Source organism: Aotus nancymaae, unplaced genomic scaffold, assembly GCF_030222135.1.
Source record: "Aotus nancymaae isolate 86718 unplaced genomic scaffold, 86718_ANA_hifiasm-v0.15.2.pri h1tg000125l, whole genome shotgun sequence".
Classification (NCBI taxonomy): Eukaryota; Metazoa; Chordata; class Mammalia; order Primates; family Aotidae; genus Aotus; species Aotus nancymaae.
Genome location: NW_026988540.1, coordinates 270,539 through 290,836, shown reverse-complemented (window position 1 = coordinate 290,836; position 20,298 = coordinate 270,539). Strand labels below are relative to the sequence as shown.

General features: G+C 43.2%; 1 protein-coding gene across 28 annotated transcripts in view; it reads right to left on the bottom strand.

Moving 5' to 3' along the window:
- Window positions 1-20,298, bottom strand: part of LOC105708774 (centrosome-associated protein ALMS1-like) — a 261,189-nt gene that overhangs the window by 12,756 nt on the left and 228,135 nt on the right. For 22 of the 28 annotated variants that reach the window (XM_064371249.1, XM_064371251.1, XM_064371254.1 and 19 more), the window contains 2 exons: window positions 16,548-16,647; window positions 15,354-15,509 (listed from right to left, as the gene is read on the bottom strand). In XM_064371249.1, the coding sequence (XP_064227319.1) occupies window positions 15,465-15,509; window positions 16,548-16,647 (145 nt within the window). In that variant the 3' untranslated portion in view covers window positions 15,354-15,464. Of the gene's footprint in view, window positions 1-4,932; window positions 5,036-15,353; window positions 15,510-16,547; window positions 16,648-20,298 lie in introns of those variants that run through there. The other 6 variants (XR_010340697.1, XR_010340701.1, XR_010340702.1 and 3 more) reach the window with 2 other exon arrangements.

Here is a 20,298-nt window from a genome sequence, read left to right as displayed (position 1 = left end):
CGATGGCTCCATGAGGACAGGTTTCCTTCCTGGGTAAAGAAAATGTTTTGGGACTTGATATGGGTGTTGCTTGCATCATGAATGTACCAAATGGCAGGGAACTGTACACTTTAACATGGCTAATTTTATTTATGTAAATTTTGTCTCAAAGTATTGGGAAAAAAGAAGAGTTTAGGTGGCTCTAAAACTCACAAGGAGTATAAGAAGGGTTAGAGAACTAAGACACAGAGGGATTTTTTTTATGGGGAGAGTTGCTGCTGTGCTGAATCCGCCCTCACTTAGCCCCAGCCAAGGAGCCAATGGGCAGTGCCACTGTGACCCACAGCCAGCTTCTTGGCCAAGGTGACTCTAAGTCCTCCTCTGCCAGGGAGCAACAGGACTGATGTTGACACTTGCCAGAGGAATCTGAAAGTCAAAGTCTACATCTATTGGCCTGGAACTCTGGCAGAGGTAGGATGTTGCTGGCTCTGTGTGTGTGTGTGTGTGTGTGTTTGTGTGTGTGAGAGAGAGAGAGAGAGAGAGAGAGAGAGAGAGAGAGACAGAGAGACAGAGGAAAAAAGAGACAGAGAAGGAAGGGGGGAGAGAGAGAGGAGATGGTGAGGAGAGAGAGAGAGACAGAGAGAGAGGAAACAAGAGAGAGAGAGTGGGGAAGAGGAGGGGAGAGAGAAAGAAAAAGAGTGAGAGAGAAAGGAATGTCAGAGGGAGATAAGGGTGGGAGACCCCATAAGTGCTGAGGCAGGAGTCAGAAGCCTCAGCCTGTTCCCATAGAAGAAAATAACTAGAGATATAACTATAGCAGTTATTCATGAATGATCTTAGTTATTCATAGGTAACCATTAATACACACACACACACACATATGTATACATATACATATACATGTATACACACACACTCAGCATAATCTTTTACTAATGCCTCTCAGGTTGCAAAGTGTGAACCTAAAGTGACATTGTGAAAGAAGTGACCCTAAGGCAAGACGCTCTAAGCCCTCTGTCACTCCTGCATAAGGGCTGCTGGAGGGCGCCTTGGCTGTGTGGTAGCGCCAACGCTGGGAAAGTGCCCACTGTTTAGCCAGCTGTGGAAGGAGATGTCCAAGATGTCTCCTTCCCAGGAGCTAGGAGAAAACTCTGCTCCCCCAAGCTCTTGCGGTAGGCCTGGCGGCTGTCAGGGAGGCCCACAGACACCCGTGGACTTAATTGTCTCTATGTAATGCTGTGCTTCAGTGGTCACGTTCCGTGTCCACTTTCATGTTCCTCTTCTGCACCTGGTTCCTCTTTTTCTTAGAAGATATAATCAGTAAAAGTAACATAAGTCTTAATGTCTTTGTTCTTTCTTGACAAATATGGAAAAAATGCTGAGGCATTATGCTCCTTACCTCATCTCGGCTACTTGAAAGTCCTGGGCCCCCATCCCTAAGACATGTGATTTACCTGACCCTATAACTGACCACCATTACCTCACCCTACCTACCCTGCCCCTTGCTTTGTACTGAACAAAAGGCAGAGTGTGTGGACACTCAGCACCACTGCTGGACTCTGCACTTCGGTTGGCAGAGGACCCCTGGGCCCAAACTCTGTCTTCTCTTTTTTGGGGTCTTGTGTCTTTTATTTCCACAGTTTCTTGTCTCCACACATGTAGAGAGGGAGTGATCATTTTGCCTGAACTGGGGCTGTGGGCAGTGGCCGTGGATGAGGCCAGCCCTTGGGAACGTAGGGACTTCCAGGGAAAGGCAAATGCAGATTTGTGATTTGTATAGAGAACCCTTTGGGCAAGCATAGGGTAGGAGACTGATAGTTTTCCAGAAAGTACGAAGGGAGGGCATGATCTAAGATAAGTTTAGAGGTCGGTGACTTGGACCTATTAGTGAGAAAATCTGGACTGTTAACTCCAAACTTCCTTTCACCTTTCTTCAGCTAATAAGTAATTTGTTCAATTTGAAGGATGGCATTTTATTCTGAACCTGGTAAAATTGTAATGACATTCAGATTTCCTTTACATATTGCTTACTGGTTAAACTACAATTTCTTTCTTTGTTTCATTTTTGTTTAACACGTGTGCACATACAGGTAAAGTCTGCCAGCCCGAGACAATCTCCTCGTCCTTTTCCCCCTTTTTTATTACGGTAAAATATATATAACATACAACTAACCACTTTAACCTGTACAGTTCAGAGGTTTTAATTATATTCACAATGTTGTGTACCTGTCGCCACAATCTATTTCCAGAAGTTTTTCATCATCCCAAACAGAAACCCCGTACCCTCTGGGCAAGAACCCTTCGTCTTCTCCAGCCTCTGGTAATCCCTGTTCTACTTTCTGTCTCTAACGAACTTGCCCATTTTATTTCACATAAGTGGAACTATACAATATTTGTCCTACTGTGTCTGGTTTTCCTTTCGCAAGAAATCTCCCCACCTGACTCGAGACACAGATTAGAAAACATTCCCAGACATCGACTCTAGCCCTGCAGGCAGTGTCCTTACATGGTCTGGATGCTGCTTCCCGATGTCACGGGGATCCCTGGGTGTTTCTTTCCTTTCCCTGGCAGCCTTTCTTTCACCCACAAGGCACTGGGAAGGCTTTGTGCTACTGTTCCTCCTGCATGTGTCCTTGATAAAATACAGAATGCCCCAATAAATTTATCATAAACAGTGAGCAGTTTTTAGCATGGGACAGAATCAAACATTGAAAATCGTTTATCTGAAATTCAAATTTAATTGGGCATCTTGTGTTTTTACTTGCCTTATCTGGCAGCCCTACTGTGGACACTTCTTTAGATTCCAAACTCAAGTCCAGTCTACAGGTTGTCCACTCTTTTCAGAAGTCCAGGGATAAGGGATATGGACCAATCTCTAAAGAAAAACCTCCATTTCAGGAGGAGTTATGCTACAGGTGCTGTGACTCCAGGTCCAGATGCTGACTTTCAGCACTTGACATTCCCTTCAACGGGAGAGGTTCAGTGGCCTGGGGCTGAGTCATGCCTGAGAAACCCAGAGAGCAGCTGTCAGGGCCTAGCTAGGCTGTGGCCCTTAGGGGATCCTGCACTCCTAGAGCTCACCCCAGCATAGGATGCGTTAAGTGTTTTCTGAGAACAAGATTTGGGACATGTAAGAGGCTGGCACTGGGCCAAGAAGACTCTGAGTCTCCATAGAGTGACTGCTAGAAACTAGGTTTTGGGAGGAGGAGGAGGAGGACCAGAAGCCGGAGGAAAATTTATTGCTTGCGGCGCTGGAGTTATGATCCAATATTTCAGAGGGACGCCTCAGAAGAAATCTTGAAAACACCCAAGAAAGTCAGCTTGAGACAATGAACTGCCAGGGTGAGAGGGCAGGACACCAAACTGTGGTCTCCATCCTCACCACACAGACCCACATACACAGATGGGTCAGAAACCTCCCTGTGCTGCTGGGGAGGAGAGCCCTGTCAGGCAGGGACAGAGGGGACTATGCTCCCCTAGATGCTGCACAGAGAGGCCTGGCAGGGGAAGAGATTTTAACTCAAACTCAAGTTGGGAGTTTTGATTATTACACTTTTACTTGTTGAGTGGAGACTGAGCTTTCAGTAAAAAGTGAGCATGGTAGAATGTGTAAATCCTCTTGACAGTGATCAGAACAGTTGAGGCATTACCTGAGTTCTCATCCCCAGGATAGGGGGAGGAACTTCTCAATTGAGCAGGCTGACAAAGGGCAGTGAGAGACAAGTACAGTTGGGTCCTGATGTTCACAGCAGCATTGTTCATAAGACCCACACATTATATGTAGTTATGAATCTGTTTACCAAACGGCTTACTGTAAGATTAGAACATATTTAATATACTAAAATGTCTCACATAAACTATGGTGCACAAAATACCCCTGAACCCAGCACCCAAATGAACTAGAAAGGTCACTATATTTGACAATACTTTCAAAGCTAAGGGTCTCTTCTCCAATCCTAGCTCCCTTAAGAGGTAATCACTATTTTGAGTTAAAAAAGAAAAAATCCATTTGCCTCTCTATCTGCCTATCTATCATCTATTCATCTATCTGTTCAATCCTAAAATGACATGGGTCCCTAGGTGTCCCTGCACAACACGTTTACCTTGGTTTGCTTTTGAACCTTATGATGAGGTGTCATACAATGTATTCTGCTGTAGTTTTTTGTTCCTACTCAACATCATCTCTAAGATTCACTAAGTTTGATGTTCCTTAATTCTCTCTTCTGTCTAGAACTCATTTGCATGGCATCCCACATGTCATTTACCCATTCTCTTATCAAAGGACACTTAAGTTGTTTCTAGCTCTTTGCGAGGGTGAAATGACATTTTTGCTGAAGATGGTTTTGTGAATCTTCCTGGGCTGACTACTGGTGTGCACTTTTCAGGAGTGCTGAATTGTAGAGTGAACACAAACTTCCTCACGCAGTGTGTGAATTCCAGTTGATCAACATCTCTGTCAACACTTATCGTGTCAGACAAAACTTTTTGCCAATCCAGTGAGTGTAAAAAGGCATTTTATTCTATGCATAAAATGCATTTCCCTAATTAGTAATAAACTCAACCAACATTTTATGTTTATGGGCTATTTGTGTTTTTCTATAAAGTTGACTGCTCATGAGTTTATTTAGTCCATGTGTATTAGACCATTTTCATACTGCTATGAAGAAATACCCGAGAGTGGGTAATTTATAAAGAAAAAGGCACATCTTACACGGCAGTAGGCAAGAGAGCATGTGCAGGGAAACTACCTTTCATAAAACCCTCAGATCTCATGAGACTTATTCACTATCAAGAGAACAGCATGGGGAAAACCCACTCCCACTGAGTCCCTCCTACAACATGTGGAAATTATGGGAGCTACAATTCAAGATGAGATTTGGGTGGGGACACAGCCAAACCACATCACCTTAAAGAGACTTAAATATAAATTGTGTTTTTAAAAAACCGACTCACAGAGGTTCTTTATATATTCTGGATACAAATCCTTTCTTGATCACATGTATTGCAATTATCTTCTTCCATTGTGTGCCTTGTCTTTTCACTGTCTTTATTGTGCCTTTTGATAAATAAAAAGTTTATATTCATTATTACATGAATTTATCAATCTTTCTCTTTACGGTTGGCACTTTGTCCCTTAAGACATTTTTCCATTAAATTCTTACTCTCTTATATTTTCCTCTAAAAATTGTAAGGTTTTTGCCTTTTACACTTGTCTTTTCTCTTTTTGGTTTTTATTTCTATTAAAATTATATATGTATCTATTTTAAACAGCCAGAGTTCGACGGATCTGTCATGTGAAACAGCAGCCCCTACATCTCCTGGCACCTCTTTAACAGGCTGTGTGGCTCCCGCTCCATTGTCCAGGTCTAGCCTGTCTGCTGCCTGGCTGCCGAGGAGGGTGAAGACAAGTCTCCTCCATGCACTCTTCCCCCCTCTCCCCGTCCTCAGCTTCCCAGTGTGGTTAGATGGCCATTTGGGCTACATCACTATTCTGTGTTAAGATAACCTATACAGTAAGCCATGAAGACTTTTTCTTTCCTGAAGCCTTTTGATTTCTATCTTTTTCCTTAGAATTGATAATTTCCTTTTTGTTGTTCAGTTTTCTGTGTATTCATCACATACTCAATAACAAACTCTTTCAGATGTCCAAATGTCTCCTCCTAACATTTAGATGACCTGATTTAATGATTAGATCTCCCTGGACTTTTCCAGCACCTCTGATCTCTCATCTGGATTGTTTATTCTCTTTGTATTGTTCAAAAAAAACTTTTTTTTTTTAAACATAGGGGTCTCACTATGTTTGACAGGTTAATCTTGAACTCCTGGCCTCAAGCGATCCTCCCACCTTGGCCTCCCAAAGTTCTGGGATTACAGGCACAAGCCACCACATCTGGCCCCCATTCAACAAATTCTTATTGAGCCAACCATGTGCTACATGTTGTGCTAGGCCCCAGAGAAACAAGGAGAACAAGATGGCTGTCATTCTTGCCTTTGTGGAGCTTATTACCTAATTGGAGATTCAGGGAAACAACAACAACAACAACTAGTACTAAATCTGGAGCAATGTTTCCTATTCCAGTTGTTTTATTGGCTTTGGAGCTGATGCTTGCCTGTCATAAGATGGCACCAGTGTGGGGGCAGCTCCTGAGTATGAGAGGGGTCTTCCCCAGTTTCCAGTGTAGCCAAGACTTTCTGCCTAAGTTAGGGACAAATACTAAGACATCTCCAAAGCACCTTCCATCTTTTCGCAGTTCACCTCTGTCTCATGAAATGAAGACTGTGAGAGCCATTTTTTCAGTCTAGCCCCATCTGTGTCATAGTTCACTGAGGTTCCTGAACTTAGTTGGAGCAATGGTGAGGCCAGACACTGTGATGAGATGGCGTCGGGGATCAAAAGAATATGTGGATTTGGGCCATGACTTTTTGGGGACAGGATGGAATGTTGAACCCCAAGCCCCATGCAGAAGTCTAGCAGGTTGGGCTGACCTCTCAAGAGGGCTCTATTTTCTCCAGAGTGGATCCTTGGGTCTCATCTCTGCAACAATTAGAGTATCCAAAGTAAAGCCACCAGCATTGAAGGAAATGAGTCCAGAACTGAGTGAGACACACATAAATACACACACACACATAGGCAGGGATTTTACTCCAGTGCCTACAGAGAAGATGGCTTGGGCTACTGAGCATTTCTTGGCCAGCCATAGCTCACTAAAAGGCTGGAGAGGAGCACAGAGGGCTAGGGCTACTTAGGCCAAGAAAATTAATAGTCCACATCTGTGTTCCTTGTGACTCTGATCCCCTCAAAATGTGGCCTAGTCAAACTTGGAAAATGATGCCCCCATCACCACCACCCCAGCTTTGATAGTGGTAGAGTTTCCTTAGATCGGGACCCTCATCTTGGGCAGTACCAAGGGCCAAGGGCTATGGAGATGAGCCAGGAGTGCCCCCTGGAGGCCAATGATGTTAGCTTTAATTTTAATACCATTCCCTTTTTCCCGTGCCCACTCCCCACCATCCCTTTTCATGAGTATTTAGTGAGAAACTGGGAAAGGGCTGTAAGCAACTTCAGAACCAGTAAAAATAAGTCCAGCATCAGAGGTAAAATCACCAGCTCCCAGACTCGTGAAGACACAGACCATGTCAATAGTTCAGCTTGGCCTCACTTTCTAAGGACTGGCTATACTGACACAAAGGCCGGCCCCCAGGGAGGGAAGGAATTTAATGAATTTGAGCAATCAGCCTGTTTTACAGCCTTTTGCCTTGCAGCTGATTTTGTCTCAAACCCTTTGTGAAATGTGGTCACCTAGTCAGTTGGAACCAGCTCCTGACAGACCCTAGCAACTTCCACATGAACCCGAGTGAACTTTCCTCATTACAATGCTAAATCCTGCATGCTGGGAGAGCTATAGTTTCATTACCATAGCATGTGCTGGCACAATGACTCACTGCATCTGTGCAACAGGGACGCTTCCTCTACATGTGATGATGCACCTTCTCCCCTCTCTGTCACTCCACAATGCTCTCCTGTCATTTTCTCTTAGGAGACACTGCTTTGGAGAACACTCCCAGTGTTCTTCCTACTTGTGACAAGTAATAAAACTCCTACTGATCAAAACCTGTGTTCTCAGAGTCTTTTGTTGCTCACCAGACAAACCCTGCTGTGTGTGTGTGTGTGTGTGTGTGTGTGTGTGTGTGTGTGGGGTGTCTGGGAAATAAATCTAGTTGACCCAAATGGAACTATGGACTGAGCCCTGACTCGACCTCCCTTATAGGCTCCTTACAAGCGAAGCAGCAGTCTGAGGAAGCATGAGTGGGTTAAGTTGCCTAGCTGTTGAGGGGGAGATCGGTGAAGGGCCCCAGGGCACCCCTGCCCACCACAGGAGAGCAGAAGTGGCTGCTTGAACCTTTCATTTGGTGCAACTTTGAGGCAGTAAGTGGTGGTGGTTCTGTGAAGTGAGTAAAGAGTGGTTTTAGTTTTGATTATTAGGACTCTCGGTTGTCAGGTTTAGGACCTAGCTGAAGGGATCCAGGATTGTTGGAAACAGGCAGGACTCCCCTTCAAGTCTAGGAGTTGAAAGATATCTCCATCCATTTTAACAAGGGGAAGCCCTAATATAAAGACAAGGACTCTCATCTTTAAGAGTTTGTCTCTGTCTGGTATATCTATAGGGCTGAATGCTTGATTATTTTTCTCAATACTTGCGTATCTTTGAGGCCTGAATGAATGTGAAGTCTGGACTCCCTTCCCTTTAGTCTGTGGTAATCCCTAAAATATTGGGCTTCCATTTTCCAGCAGTCACAGAAGTGTTATTGATTTGTAGAGGCCTAATTTAGAAGGGGGCAGTTAAGGTGGGATTATAATTCCTGGAACCAAAACACAGTGAGGTAGAGTTTACATGAACAGAGTGTGCACCCTCTCCAGAAGGAACACCTTGGTTACCTGATTGACTTACATACCTCCCACCACTCAAGCCAGATCTGGAACTACTCTGGAATCTCCATGAGATCTCCAGGGAAGCTACCCAGACTAAACATGATATGGGGAGAGGCAACCCCTATTATCCTCTCCTAGCTCCCCAACACCTCCACTCCATAGTGGCCTGGGTGTAGTAGCAAGCTGAAAGGACCAGAAATATCCTACAGGCTAAGAGTTACAGGATTTGTGTCATCACTAATCCCCACTGGAAGCTCCTTGGAGGGTGGAATCAGACTTCTGGGCAAAGAGCCTAGGATATGGAGAACCAGGTGTTGGGATTCACTTGGGGTGGCTGGCAAAATATTAGGGAAATATTAGGGAAAGTTATAAGATTATAGTCTCAAACCCTTTGGAAGGCCAAAAGGTTTTAATGGAATGGGGTGAAGGCAGCCAGTTCTTACATTAGAACTTTAAGAAACAGGGTAAAGATTAGGAATAATAAAAGCTTCCCCAGTGAGGTCTGTTTACCCCACATTCCTTTGTCCCTACTCTGTTTACTCATGTAAACTTTGTGCTGGATGGTTCTCTCAGTGGGGGAGGTCAAAGGGGAATTACCCAATAATGGTGTTTATTCTGGGCCCTGAAACCAAAAGCTTTAATCATTCCTAAAACCACTCTTTTAACCATGTTAATTATCCACAAGTGTGTTGACTTAGAACCTCTGTTATTAAATCTATACTGAATAAATGTGAGGAGGAAGAGGGAGTTGTGGTTGGTTAGCTGCAATCGCCTTCTGAAAGCAGTTAACCACCATCCCTAGCCCACTCAAATCACTGTACTGGGTGTAAGAGCGTATTCATTCATTTGTCGCAAAGTCAGGGTCTGCAGGACAGACCTCCGTAGGTGGTGATCGATGTCCCAACCAGGTCTCAATACTAGAGGACAGCCCATTAGATTGCCTCCCCTGGTACTGGAAACTGTGTGGATACCCATCCATGACCAAAAAGCAAATGATATATTACTGTAATACTAGTATTCCCTAGGAAATCAGGAGAGATGGTCTGAACATGAGTTACTTACATACATTAATAACACAATTCTCCAACTGGGACTTATTTTGTAAGAAACAAGGTAAATGGGATAAAATACCCTATATATAATGTCTTATGGCCCTCTATCAACTCCCAGCCCTACAGAAGAAATGCAGGATGTGTAATTGGCCAAAGGACCAAAGGGAACCGTGTTGCTAATTCTAGAAGGCCCTGGAGAGGAAGATCCAGTCACGTGGGGACTTGTATGGAAGGGAATGAGGGGGAAACTCAATTTCTCCTTCAAAAGAAGTGAGGTTCTCTAGTCCAACTCAAAAACTGGAATCTCTGCCAATACAGGGAAATAATCCCCCTACTTCCTTGGGAATTAAACTCTCAGCACCTCCAGGGGAAAGCAAGGGTCTTCCTCCATATTTGCCAGGCCCGCTGAACTCTGTGGAGCTGGCTGTGCCTCCTGCTATGGCAATAGCATGACCCCAAATAAACAACAAAAAAATCAATATAAGACCAATATATGATAGAGAAAAATCAATAAAACCCAAAGTGGGTTATTTGACAATACTAGTGAAACTTATACACCCCTTGGAAGGAGTAATCAGGTAAAAATGACAGGAGGCAAAAACAGTATCAGGAATAAAAATGGAACATCACTACGGATCCTAGAACCTCTAGACATTAAAAAGATAAAAGAATATTATAACATTGTATCAATGAATTTGTAAATTTCTATGAAATGGAAAAATTACTTAAAAAACACAACTTACCAAACCTTGGCATAAAAGGAAAATTGAAAATCTGAAGAGTTATTGAAAAACTTGAATCCCACAAAAGAAAATTCAGGTCCAGATGGGTTTCACTGGTGAATTATCCTAATCATTTAAGCAGCAAATTATATTAAATCCTTCTAGAGAATAAAAAAGACAAACCTTATCCAAACTCATTTTATGAGGCCTGCTGATGTACCCCTCTTTGCTGGGGAGCCCCATTCACCATTCCCCTCCTGACTTCCCTCATGCCTCTGAGCAGCATATTCCTATAATGATCTGGCTGTTCTTAATCCCAGTTATCACTGGGGTCCCAGTTTGGGTTGGCTGTTGGGAATGACATCTCAGCAGTCAAATAGATTTGGTAGCTCAAGTTACCTGCATGCCAAGTTCCCTGAGAGGGAACACACATAACCCCGGAGTGGGATGGTTCCCACCCAGGCAGGTGTCTGATGGAGAGGGAGGTTTTGCTTGGGTCTATGTACCTCTTACAACTGCTGATTTGTATAATGACAAATCCCATATTAAAGGCTTACCAGTGAGCCCATGAGAGTTCATAACTCTCATAAGGGGAATATTCTTCACACATAACCTCATTTGGTCAGACACGTAGACTTTAATGGCAACTTTGCTCATGGTGGAAGAGAAATCTACCGTCACGGCCAAAGCTAAGGAAGAGGCAGACAAGATGCAGGCTGATAACATGGGCTAACAAATCTACTTGGCTGCTGAGGTGTCAGTCCCAACAGCAGACCCAAACTGGGACTCCAGTGATAACAGGGATATATTGCTCAGAGGCATGAGGGAAGTAAGCGAGCCACCAGTCAATTGGGGAAAACTCCAGGAAACAGAACAAAACCCTAATGAAAATCCATCCAATTCCTAGAGAGATTACAAGAAGGCCTCTGGAATTATCCCCCTTTTAACCCTGACTGTGGAAAATAAGGAGATTAGGCATGCACAAGAAATATTACGGTGGTTACAGGCAGTACAGTTACTTAAAAGGGTAGTGGTGGTCCACTGTGGGGGTCACCAGAGGGGAATTCTGAGATTATAAAAGGAAATAACCAAGCAGACACAGCTGCTAAGAAGGCAGCATGAACAGGTGAATGTTTGCAAATGACCCTGACCCCTAGATTTGTTACTCTACACGTGTCGGCCTTAGCACTCAGAAATTAGAAAAATTCAAATGGGAAGGGTATCTCCCACATTTGGATTTGGAAGCATGAGCTATTAATGACAGAGGAAGACTCTGGATTCCAGAAAACCTAGGCTGGGCTATAATTAAATATGTCCATGAATCATCACGTTTTGGTATGGTATTAGTCCATTCTCACACTGCTATAAAGAAATACCTGGGCTGGGTGCGGTGGCTCACATCTGTAGTCTCAGCACTTTGGGAGGCTGAGGCAGGCAGATCACCTGAGGTTGGGAGTTTGAGACCAGCCTGATCAACACAGAGAAACCCTGTCTCTACTAAAAATACAAAATTAGCTGGGCATGGTGGCGCATGCCTGTAATCCCAGCTACTCTGGAGGCTGAGACAGAATCACTTGAACCTGGGAGGCGAAGGCTGTGGTGAGCTAGGATTGCGTCATTGCACTCCAGCCTAGGCAACAAAAGCAAAACTCCGTCTCAAAAAAAAAAAAAAAGAGAGAAAAAAAGAAATACTTGAGACTGGGTAATTTATAAAGGAAAGAGGTCTAATGGACTCACAGTTCCACATGGCTTGGGTGGCCTCAGGACCTAACTTACAATCATGGCAGAAGGCAACGGGGAGGTAAGCTTAGGCTTTCTCGCATGGCGGCAGGAGAGAGAAGAGTGAGGAATGAAGGGGAAAGAGCCCATTATAAAATCATCAGATCTTGTGAGAATTCACTACGAGAACAGCATGGGAGAAACATCCCCCATGATTCAATCACCTACCCAGGTCTCTCCCTAGGCATGTGGGGATTATGGGGATTACAATTCAAGATGAGATTTGGGTGAGAATACAAAGCCTAACCATATCAAAACCTTATGCGTCACGCATATCAACCTCAAGACTGAGTTCACCTTAAGACTTGGAAATCTAAATCATCTCAAGACCAGCTAAATCCTGTCTGGACTGGGCCCTACCCTGTGCTGGTAACCACTCACTCTGCTCTTAAATTGCAGGGGCTCAGACCCTGGATCTGTCATTCCAGAACTAAGCCTGTGCCAGAGCCCTCGGACCAGGCTTCATTAGATCCAACTTAGTCCTATGAACTGGCCCCTGATCTCAAGCTCCTCTTTCAGAGAAGGGACATAGATAAGTAAAATGTGCCCTTTCACTGCTCTCGATACATCAGGAATTCCTTCATTCTTAGAGGAATCTCTATGCTCGTTTACATTCTGTAAAAATTCTTAATTGGTGCTAAATCACTGTCTAGTATATAGAATGAACCTGGTCCGTCTCTACTGTTTAGTCCCTTTTATTACCATGACCAGCAGTCTCTGGGAAGACAATACAACAGTCAGTTTTCCCCATATCACAGTGAAGGGAAAGAGCCTGTTTCAGTGCTGGATATGCTATAGGCACCCACAAGCTTGGTCTGCCCAAGTGAGAGGACTTGTGGCAATCCTTAAATTTCACTTTCATCCAAAGAACTGGAGCAAGCTCCCCTTCCCTGTGGTTACCCTCTTCCCAGAAAGTGAGGAAATCCCTTGCATCACCTTGACTAACACTGTATAGCAAATGCCACCTAGGTGTCAACCTTGCTAAATGGCTCAGCTGTGTATCAGGTATGCAGAAACTATGAAATTCCTCCAGGACAGACTTACTACACTGACACAGGACCAGACCCAAAAGGGAGGTAACCAGCCTCCTTGAACACTACCACCTGCCACGCCACCCCAGTATGACTTACTAGTGTCGTGACATGAACATCAATAAAAAATATTGGGGACAGAGCAGTAAATGCAGTTCATGGTGAAGAATACCAAGCCTCAGTTTCTGGTACACCCAGGTAAACAGGCCAACAGCTTACAAGAATAATGTCTCAGCTGACTGCAGAGATAGGGACCACCTGCGGGTGGGCCTGTCTCCCATTATGTAAGGATAATGGCACCTGAGCCAAACAGCACAACTATTAAATGTCTTTTTTTTTTTGAGATGGAGTCTTACTCTGTTAACCAGGCTGGAGTACAGTGGCACAATCTCAGCTCACTGCAACCTCTGCCTCCTGGGTTTAAGTGATTCTCCTATCTCAGCCTCCCGAGTAGATGGAATTACAGGTGTGCACCACCATGCCCAGCTATTTTTTGTATTTTTAGTAGAGACAGGGCTTGAACTCCTGACCTCAGGTGATCCGCCCGCCTAAGGGTGAGCCACTGCACCTAGCTAAATGTCTTTATCTTCAAGTGAGTATGTGCCCCTTGGGGGCATGTGTTCCTCTGTGCTCCCTCCCCACAAATGTCTACCCCACGCCTGTTTGCCTCGAGGTTCCTTCCCTTTACCCTACTTGGCATCGCTCATCCCTGCATAGAAGGATGGAAGGACAATGCACAATTGGCCTGCAAGCCCCTCTAATGTTAAGGCTGTTGAAGCAGGCCCACAAGTCAGGTCAAAAAGAGCAATGAATTTAAATTTTAGTGGGGATGGGAACAGCATCTAGGATAGCTGCTCTTTGGGGATTTGCTTATCATGAAACCAGTGTAAGAAACTTGACTAGAAAACTTGAGTCTTCGGCATCCTCAGTTGACTCCTTGGTAAATATGTTGCTAGATAACCGTATGGTATTAGATTATCTTTTAGCGGAACAGGGAGGAGTGTGTGCAGTTACTAATTCCTCTTGCTGTCCCTGAGTAAACATCTCAGGGGAAATAGAAGTTGACATTAGGAAGGTCTATGCCCAATTCTGACTCTATTTGGGAAGCTATCAAATCAGCAATACCAACTACTTTGTAGTTGCCCATAATAGAACTACTAACTTTATTGTTTGTACTACTGTTGTTTGGTCCCTAGATCTTAAATCTCTTGGTACGATTTCTATCTTCCAGATTAGAAAAATTTCAACTGCAGCTTGCAACAATACCAGCCTTTGCCACCTATTTTGGGAGACCCTAAAACACATTTACATTTAGTGTCTAGAGATTTTCACTCCCCTAGTATCTCTGGACACGGCATCCCTAATCAGCACAAAGTTACAGAATAATGACCTCTCAAGACTAAGGAGTGACATGGAAATTTGTAGGCCAACAGGGAGGGAATCCAGGGAGCATAGGAATTTTGTCAATTTAAGCAATTAGCCTGTTTTAGAGCCTCTTGTCTTGAAGCTAGTTTTATCCCAAACCCTGTGTGAAATGCGGTCACTTAGTTGGTTGGAACCAGCTCCTGACAGACCCAGACAACTTACAGATGAACCCTGGTGTGCCTTCCTCATGACTATGCTTAAAGCCTGCACCCCGGGAGGGCTGTAGCCTCATTACCATAGCAAACGTCCTATGTGCTGGCACCATGACTCACTGCATCTGCGCCACAGGGACCTCTCCTCTACATGTGAGGATGCACACTCTCCCCTCTATAACACCACATAACACCCTCCTGTCATTTTCTCTTAGGAGACACTACTTTGGAGAACATTCCCACTGCTCCTTACTTGTGACAAGTAATAAAAATTTCTTTGGTCAAAACCAGCATTCTCATGAAGAGTCATTTGTTACTCTCTAGGCAAATAAATTCTGGTCTGTTTTTGTTTTGATAATATCCAGACAACATTCCAAACAATCATTTGGAACATACAAAATACATTGTGATTTACAGTTAAAAGACTGCTTTCTTCATATACTCTCTCCCCCGAAAATACTTGCACTGGTGGTCTTTGCTTGGGAGGGGCTGAAACAGAAGCCACCTTTGGGGAAGAGGACTGAGGAGGCTGGAGTCTCACCTCCAGGAGAGAAGAGGGCAGTGCCTCCAGGTTAGGTGGGATCTAGGCCTAGGATGAGGCAAGTCAAAAGTGAATCCCACCACAGTTCAGAACCAGGGGCAATGGTTTTAAGAATTGATCACATCATTGTAACACACAGCCCAATGTGCAAGGCCACTATGCAGAATGTATTGCTCCCAAACCATTAGGAATTTCTATCACCACTCTGCCCTAGACTCTTTATAAGTTACTATTTCTAAAATACACATGGACAAAGAATAAGCTTTATTCAACCAGACTCACAAAAGTAAGCATTGTGCTTCTCTAGGTTCATAAAATAGTATTCCAATGCTCTTAGGAAAATAAACTTGTGTCAGTCCCAGGGAACTTTTCTCCCCAGAAGTTGATTGGTCACTCTCTGTAGAATAAAAGAAAGGCAGGAAAGAAGTTAGATATTCTTGCCATCAGAGGCAGATGCCACTTCTCCCCCCAGCCATGTCGCCAAGGAGAATCAGTGTGATCCTACTTAAATCTTGTTCATTTTACTCTGTTTCAGAAACTATGGTCATCAAATAAAAAATACTTCCTGAAAGGTTCAGAAAGAGGATCTGTAATTGATACCTATTATTTCTATACAGACAGATAATCCATAAGTTCCCACATAGCATAAGGAGACCTGGCCCTGAGACGCTGATGCACCAGACAGGTGGTGTGATGCCTGGGGCCCCCACCTGAGGCAGCTGCCCTGGATTCTGGGGCCTGCTCCAGAAGCAGCTCCCATCCCGTATCAGTCTGGTATGAACCCATCTTTTTGTTTCTGACTTTCAGGGTCCTCTGGAGTGTGGTGAGGGGGTGAGAAGGAAACAAGTACAGTGAAGGATATGGCCCTTCGGGCATAGGAGCCAGTCTGGTTTCTTAGAGAATTAATTGGTAGCATAAACCCTGCCCCGTGAGGTTCTTGGACTTGCAGCACCACTGACTCCACTGGGACTACGGGCAGGGAATGGTGACAAGTTAGAGGCCTCTGACCACCCAAGTGGACAACACTCATGCTGCAGTCAAACATTTTCCAGTTTAACAGTTCTAGAGGTATCTGACTCACCAATGAGGGGCATGAAATCACCACCTGGGACTCTGGAATGGAAACCTGACAATTCTGATATTTGGACATTTCCACCATGATACGTCAATGAACTCCTGTATGTGAAATTTGTTTTCACTCCAAATGAATTCATGGAAAGGGTCTTACACAATTATGGATGGGGAGCTAAACCTGATTTGAAATGTAATTACAGATGCCTTTTTCCAAATTTCAACACTGGTTCAGTGCACTCCAAGTTCATTCCCCAAATGCAGTTCATTCTGACTGCACGCTCAACAGGTCAATGTGTTTTCTCCATTTCTCTTTCCCCCAATAAATCTGATCCATTCCACTCTAGACAGAGGACCCACTGACCTTTTTATAGAGCTGGGCTCGTAGCCGGTATAACTTATATTCTGATTTTCTCTTCTCTTCTTCTCTCTTTTTCTGTACTTCTGGAAGCTGCTCATAAATCCTTAGAAATGGCACCAGTGAAAGGACAGAAAGCAGGGAGTTTACCAGCGTGCAGAGGCATGAGATCTCCTCTCACCACCCCTCCAAATGCCTCCCGCTCTCCAGGCGCTTATCCCTCCCAGAAAGGTCCTGGGACCCATTAGATACTCCTGGCACAGAGAACTCTGGCTTGGGGGCTCACAATCTGGAAGGGGAAACAGATAAATACAAACACAATAAAACCCTGCTAATAGCGGTTAGTTACATCTGGGAAAGGAGTGGGATATAGGGGGAAAAAAGTGAAATAAATGAGGGAGAGGTGAACTGCTTTCCACTCTATATGCAAAAGTGTACTCTTTCAATATAAAATATATAACGAACAGTGTTACTATTGTATTTGTAAACAGAAGCAAAGTTATGAAAAAGTACTAAAATGGTCACAACTGCAAAATGTTCTAGAGGAGAAGAAACTTGGTCTGGTGAAAGGCAGTTGGGAAAGGCTCCAGAGAGGAAATTAGGGGTAAGTTGGGTCTTAAGAATACATAGCAGAAAGGGAATGAGAAGGGCAGAAGACAGTCAGGGCTGGGGGGAAAATGAGTGTTGGTAACAATGGAGTCGAGGCTTCCTGAAGAGGAATGTAAAGGAACAGGTGGGAAACAGGTGGAGTGAGGGTGAGGTGGGCTGTGGAGGATCTTGTGGCCAGGTGAAGAACATGGGCTCTTTTCTAGCAGAGGTTGGGTGTCAATGACTTTAAGTTGGGAGAAACACAAATGTGTGTGTGATAAACGTAGTCTCATTGTAAATAAGTTTCCATCAAAATAACAGTTAAATAGATTATGGAATATAACAGAATGTATACGTTACAAGTATGTTTCATGAGTATGAAACAAAAAAGTTTCGGGATTTTTAATGTCATAGGAAAGGTCACAACATAATGTTGAGTAAAATAAAGGAAGATACAAACTTGTAAATGCAGCATGATCAACAATTTGGGGAAAGAAGTGTGTGTTATGTAGGTCTCTGCAAAATCCCCACATCTCCCACCAAAAACAGGACTACTGTTAGTCATGTTTAGATGGAAGGATGTAAGTGATATTCATTTTCTTTTTTCTACTTTTCTCTATTTTCCTACAGTTTTCTATAATCTAGAAAAAAAATCACTAGATTGATGCAGGGCTCTGTGGGAAACAGATTAGAGAAGGAGAAGGTGTCTCCTGAATGCCACTCTGGAACAAGTGCTTCCAAATAAAAGAGCTACGTTCTTTCCTCTCAAAATCTTTCCTTCTCACAGGAAACTTTAAATATCTTTGGTAGAGGTAGGTGATGACAAAAGATGAGTAACCTAAGTTCCAGAGATACAAATCCTTAATAGGACACAATTGAAGGCCAAACACCAGGCTCTAACCCCAGCTGTGACCCTAACTTGTTGGGTTACTTCCCCTCTCTGGGTTGTAGTTTCCTAAATATTAAGAGTGACTACATGATATTTAAGATCACATTCAACTCTATGATTCTCAGATGGAAACGTCACTTCCTTGAAAAGAGGCCACACAAGAAATAAAATTGAATAGAAGCAACCTAATGAAAATGTATCAGTTTAAAAACTCAAGTCTCTCCAGAAGATGAGTACTAAATCCGCTCATATATTTCTGGCTGAAAGCATTCATATGTTAAAGGAGACGTCCTGCCTGTCTTTCTGTAGGCAAGCTTCCTAGTCCCTTACAGCAGGGACTGCTCTTGCTGAGGTGAGAGTGTAAGTAGCTGCCACACAACAAACCCTGTATAATGTCCCCTAATTCCATTTTGTGACTGAGTTAGAATGAAGCAATGGTTCTCAAATATTTTAGACTTAGGACCCCTGTCACACTCCTAAACTTTGAGGATCCGAATGTAGGTTTTATCTATTGATAGTGTATTAAAATTTAAAATTTAAAATTACGAAAAACCTTATTTTTTAATTTGTTGAAATAACAATAAGTCTGTGACACACTAACATAAGAAACCTATATTTTTAATAAAAAATAAGGATGTTTTGCAAAACAAAAAACTTTTGGTGAGAAGTGTGGTGCTGTTTACATTTTTTAGGAAACTCTTTAATGTCTGGTTTAATGGAAGACAGCTGGACTCATATTTGCTTCTGTATTAAGTCTGTTGTCACATCTTGCTCTGGATAACTATACATTTAAAAATCCAGCTTACATACAGATTTTCCACGTACTTGGAAATGAGAGAAGTATTGTATCATTCTTTTCAGGTAATTCTTGATCTTCTTTGATATTACACCCAAATTTGACAGTGATAGTTTCGTTTCGTTTCTTTTTTTTTTTTTTGAGACAGAGTTTTGCACTTGTTGCCCAGGCTGTAGTGCAGTGGTGTGATCTTGGCTAACTGCAAACTCTGCCTCCCAGGTTCAGGCAATTCTCCTGACTCAGCCTCCAGAGTAGCTAGGATTACAGGTACCCACCACACCCAGCTAATTTTTGTAGTTTTAGTAGAGACGGGGTTTCACTATGTTGGCGAGGCTGGTCTTGAACTCCTGACCTCAAGTGATCCGCCCTCCTTGGCCTCCCAAAGTGCTGAGATTAAAGGCGTGAGCGACCGTGCCTGGCTGACAAGTGGTAGTTTCTTAAAAGTTAGTTGCAAGGTGGAAGCTGAAAATGTCAGTAAATTTTTTCTATTCTGTTACATAAAAATCCATTCATCTATCTTGTACTATTTGAATGAATCTTCTATCTATACCTGATTTCCTAGCAAAAAAGCAACAATCATTTGGAAAATCCTGGCCCAGTGAGTTGTGCAGATCTTCCAAATGTTGACAAATTTATTTAGATAACATGAAAAACATCACATTTGTTAATGTCACTGCTTATAAAAGTCTAAGTACTGAGAAGTCATCAAGCCCATGGTGGTGAACACAAGTTTTCTAGAATTCTATTGTTGGCTTGAAAACTCACACGTTCTTTGGCAACAAATACTGTCAGACATTTGCCTAAAGTCACAGATTCGCTTCATTTTCAAGAAAATGTCTGCTACGAATCCAAGTCAGAATAATCGGTTTTCTGTGAGTTACTCTTTCAAGTAAAAGTCATGTTCCATGAAAAAGGCAGCTAGTTTAGCTCATGACACAAACCATGGCATAAGTGCTTTTTCTTAAAACAGTCATCATCTTTCACTGTGCAAAGGAAGTGATTCCTGTGTACCTCCATTTTTACACTGCTTCCTTGTACTTCCATCACACTCCTGGAGGGAGGCTATGCAGGATACAATGCCTACTAGACTAGTAGGTTTGGTGCCACTGTCTCGAATAGTGCTAAGACATCAACAGTTTTACTCCTCCCCCATTCCTCTTGCATCATCAGTGCAAATAGTCAACACAGCGAAAAAGACACAGAACATCCTGGTGTCATTTTGAAATTCGTTTTGACCTTGCAAATTGCCTAAAAGAGTCTCAGCAACTTCCAGGGCTCCACAGACATTCTCTGAGAACCACTAGACTAAAGCACCCCTTTGGATTTGCCTATAAAGGCTGACTAGATAGAGAGTAAAAACAAGATTTCAAGAGGAATGCTTAAAGTCCATGAGATAAATTGTTTTAAAGTATATCATTACTTCAGAAGCATTATGCCAAAAAAGAAACTATTCTTATTAAAGCAAGTCTCCAATGAACGCCTGA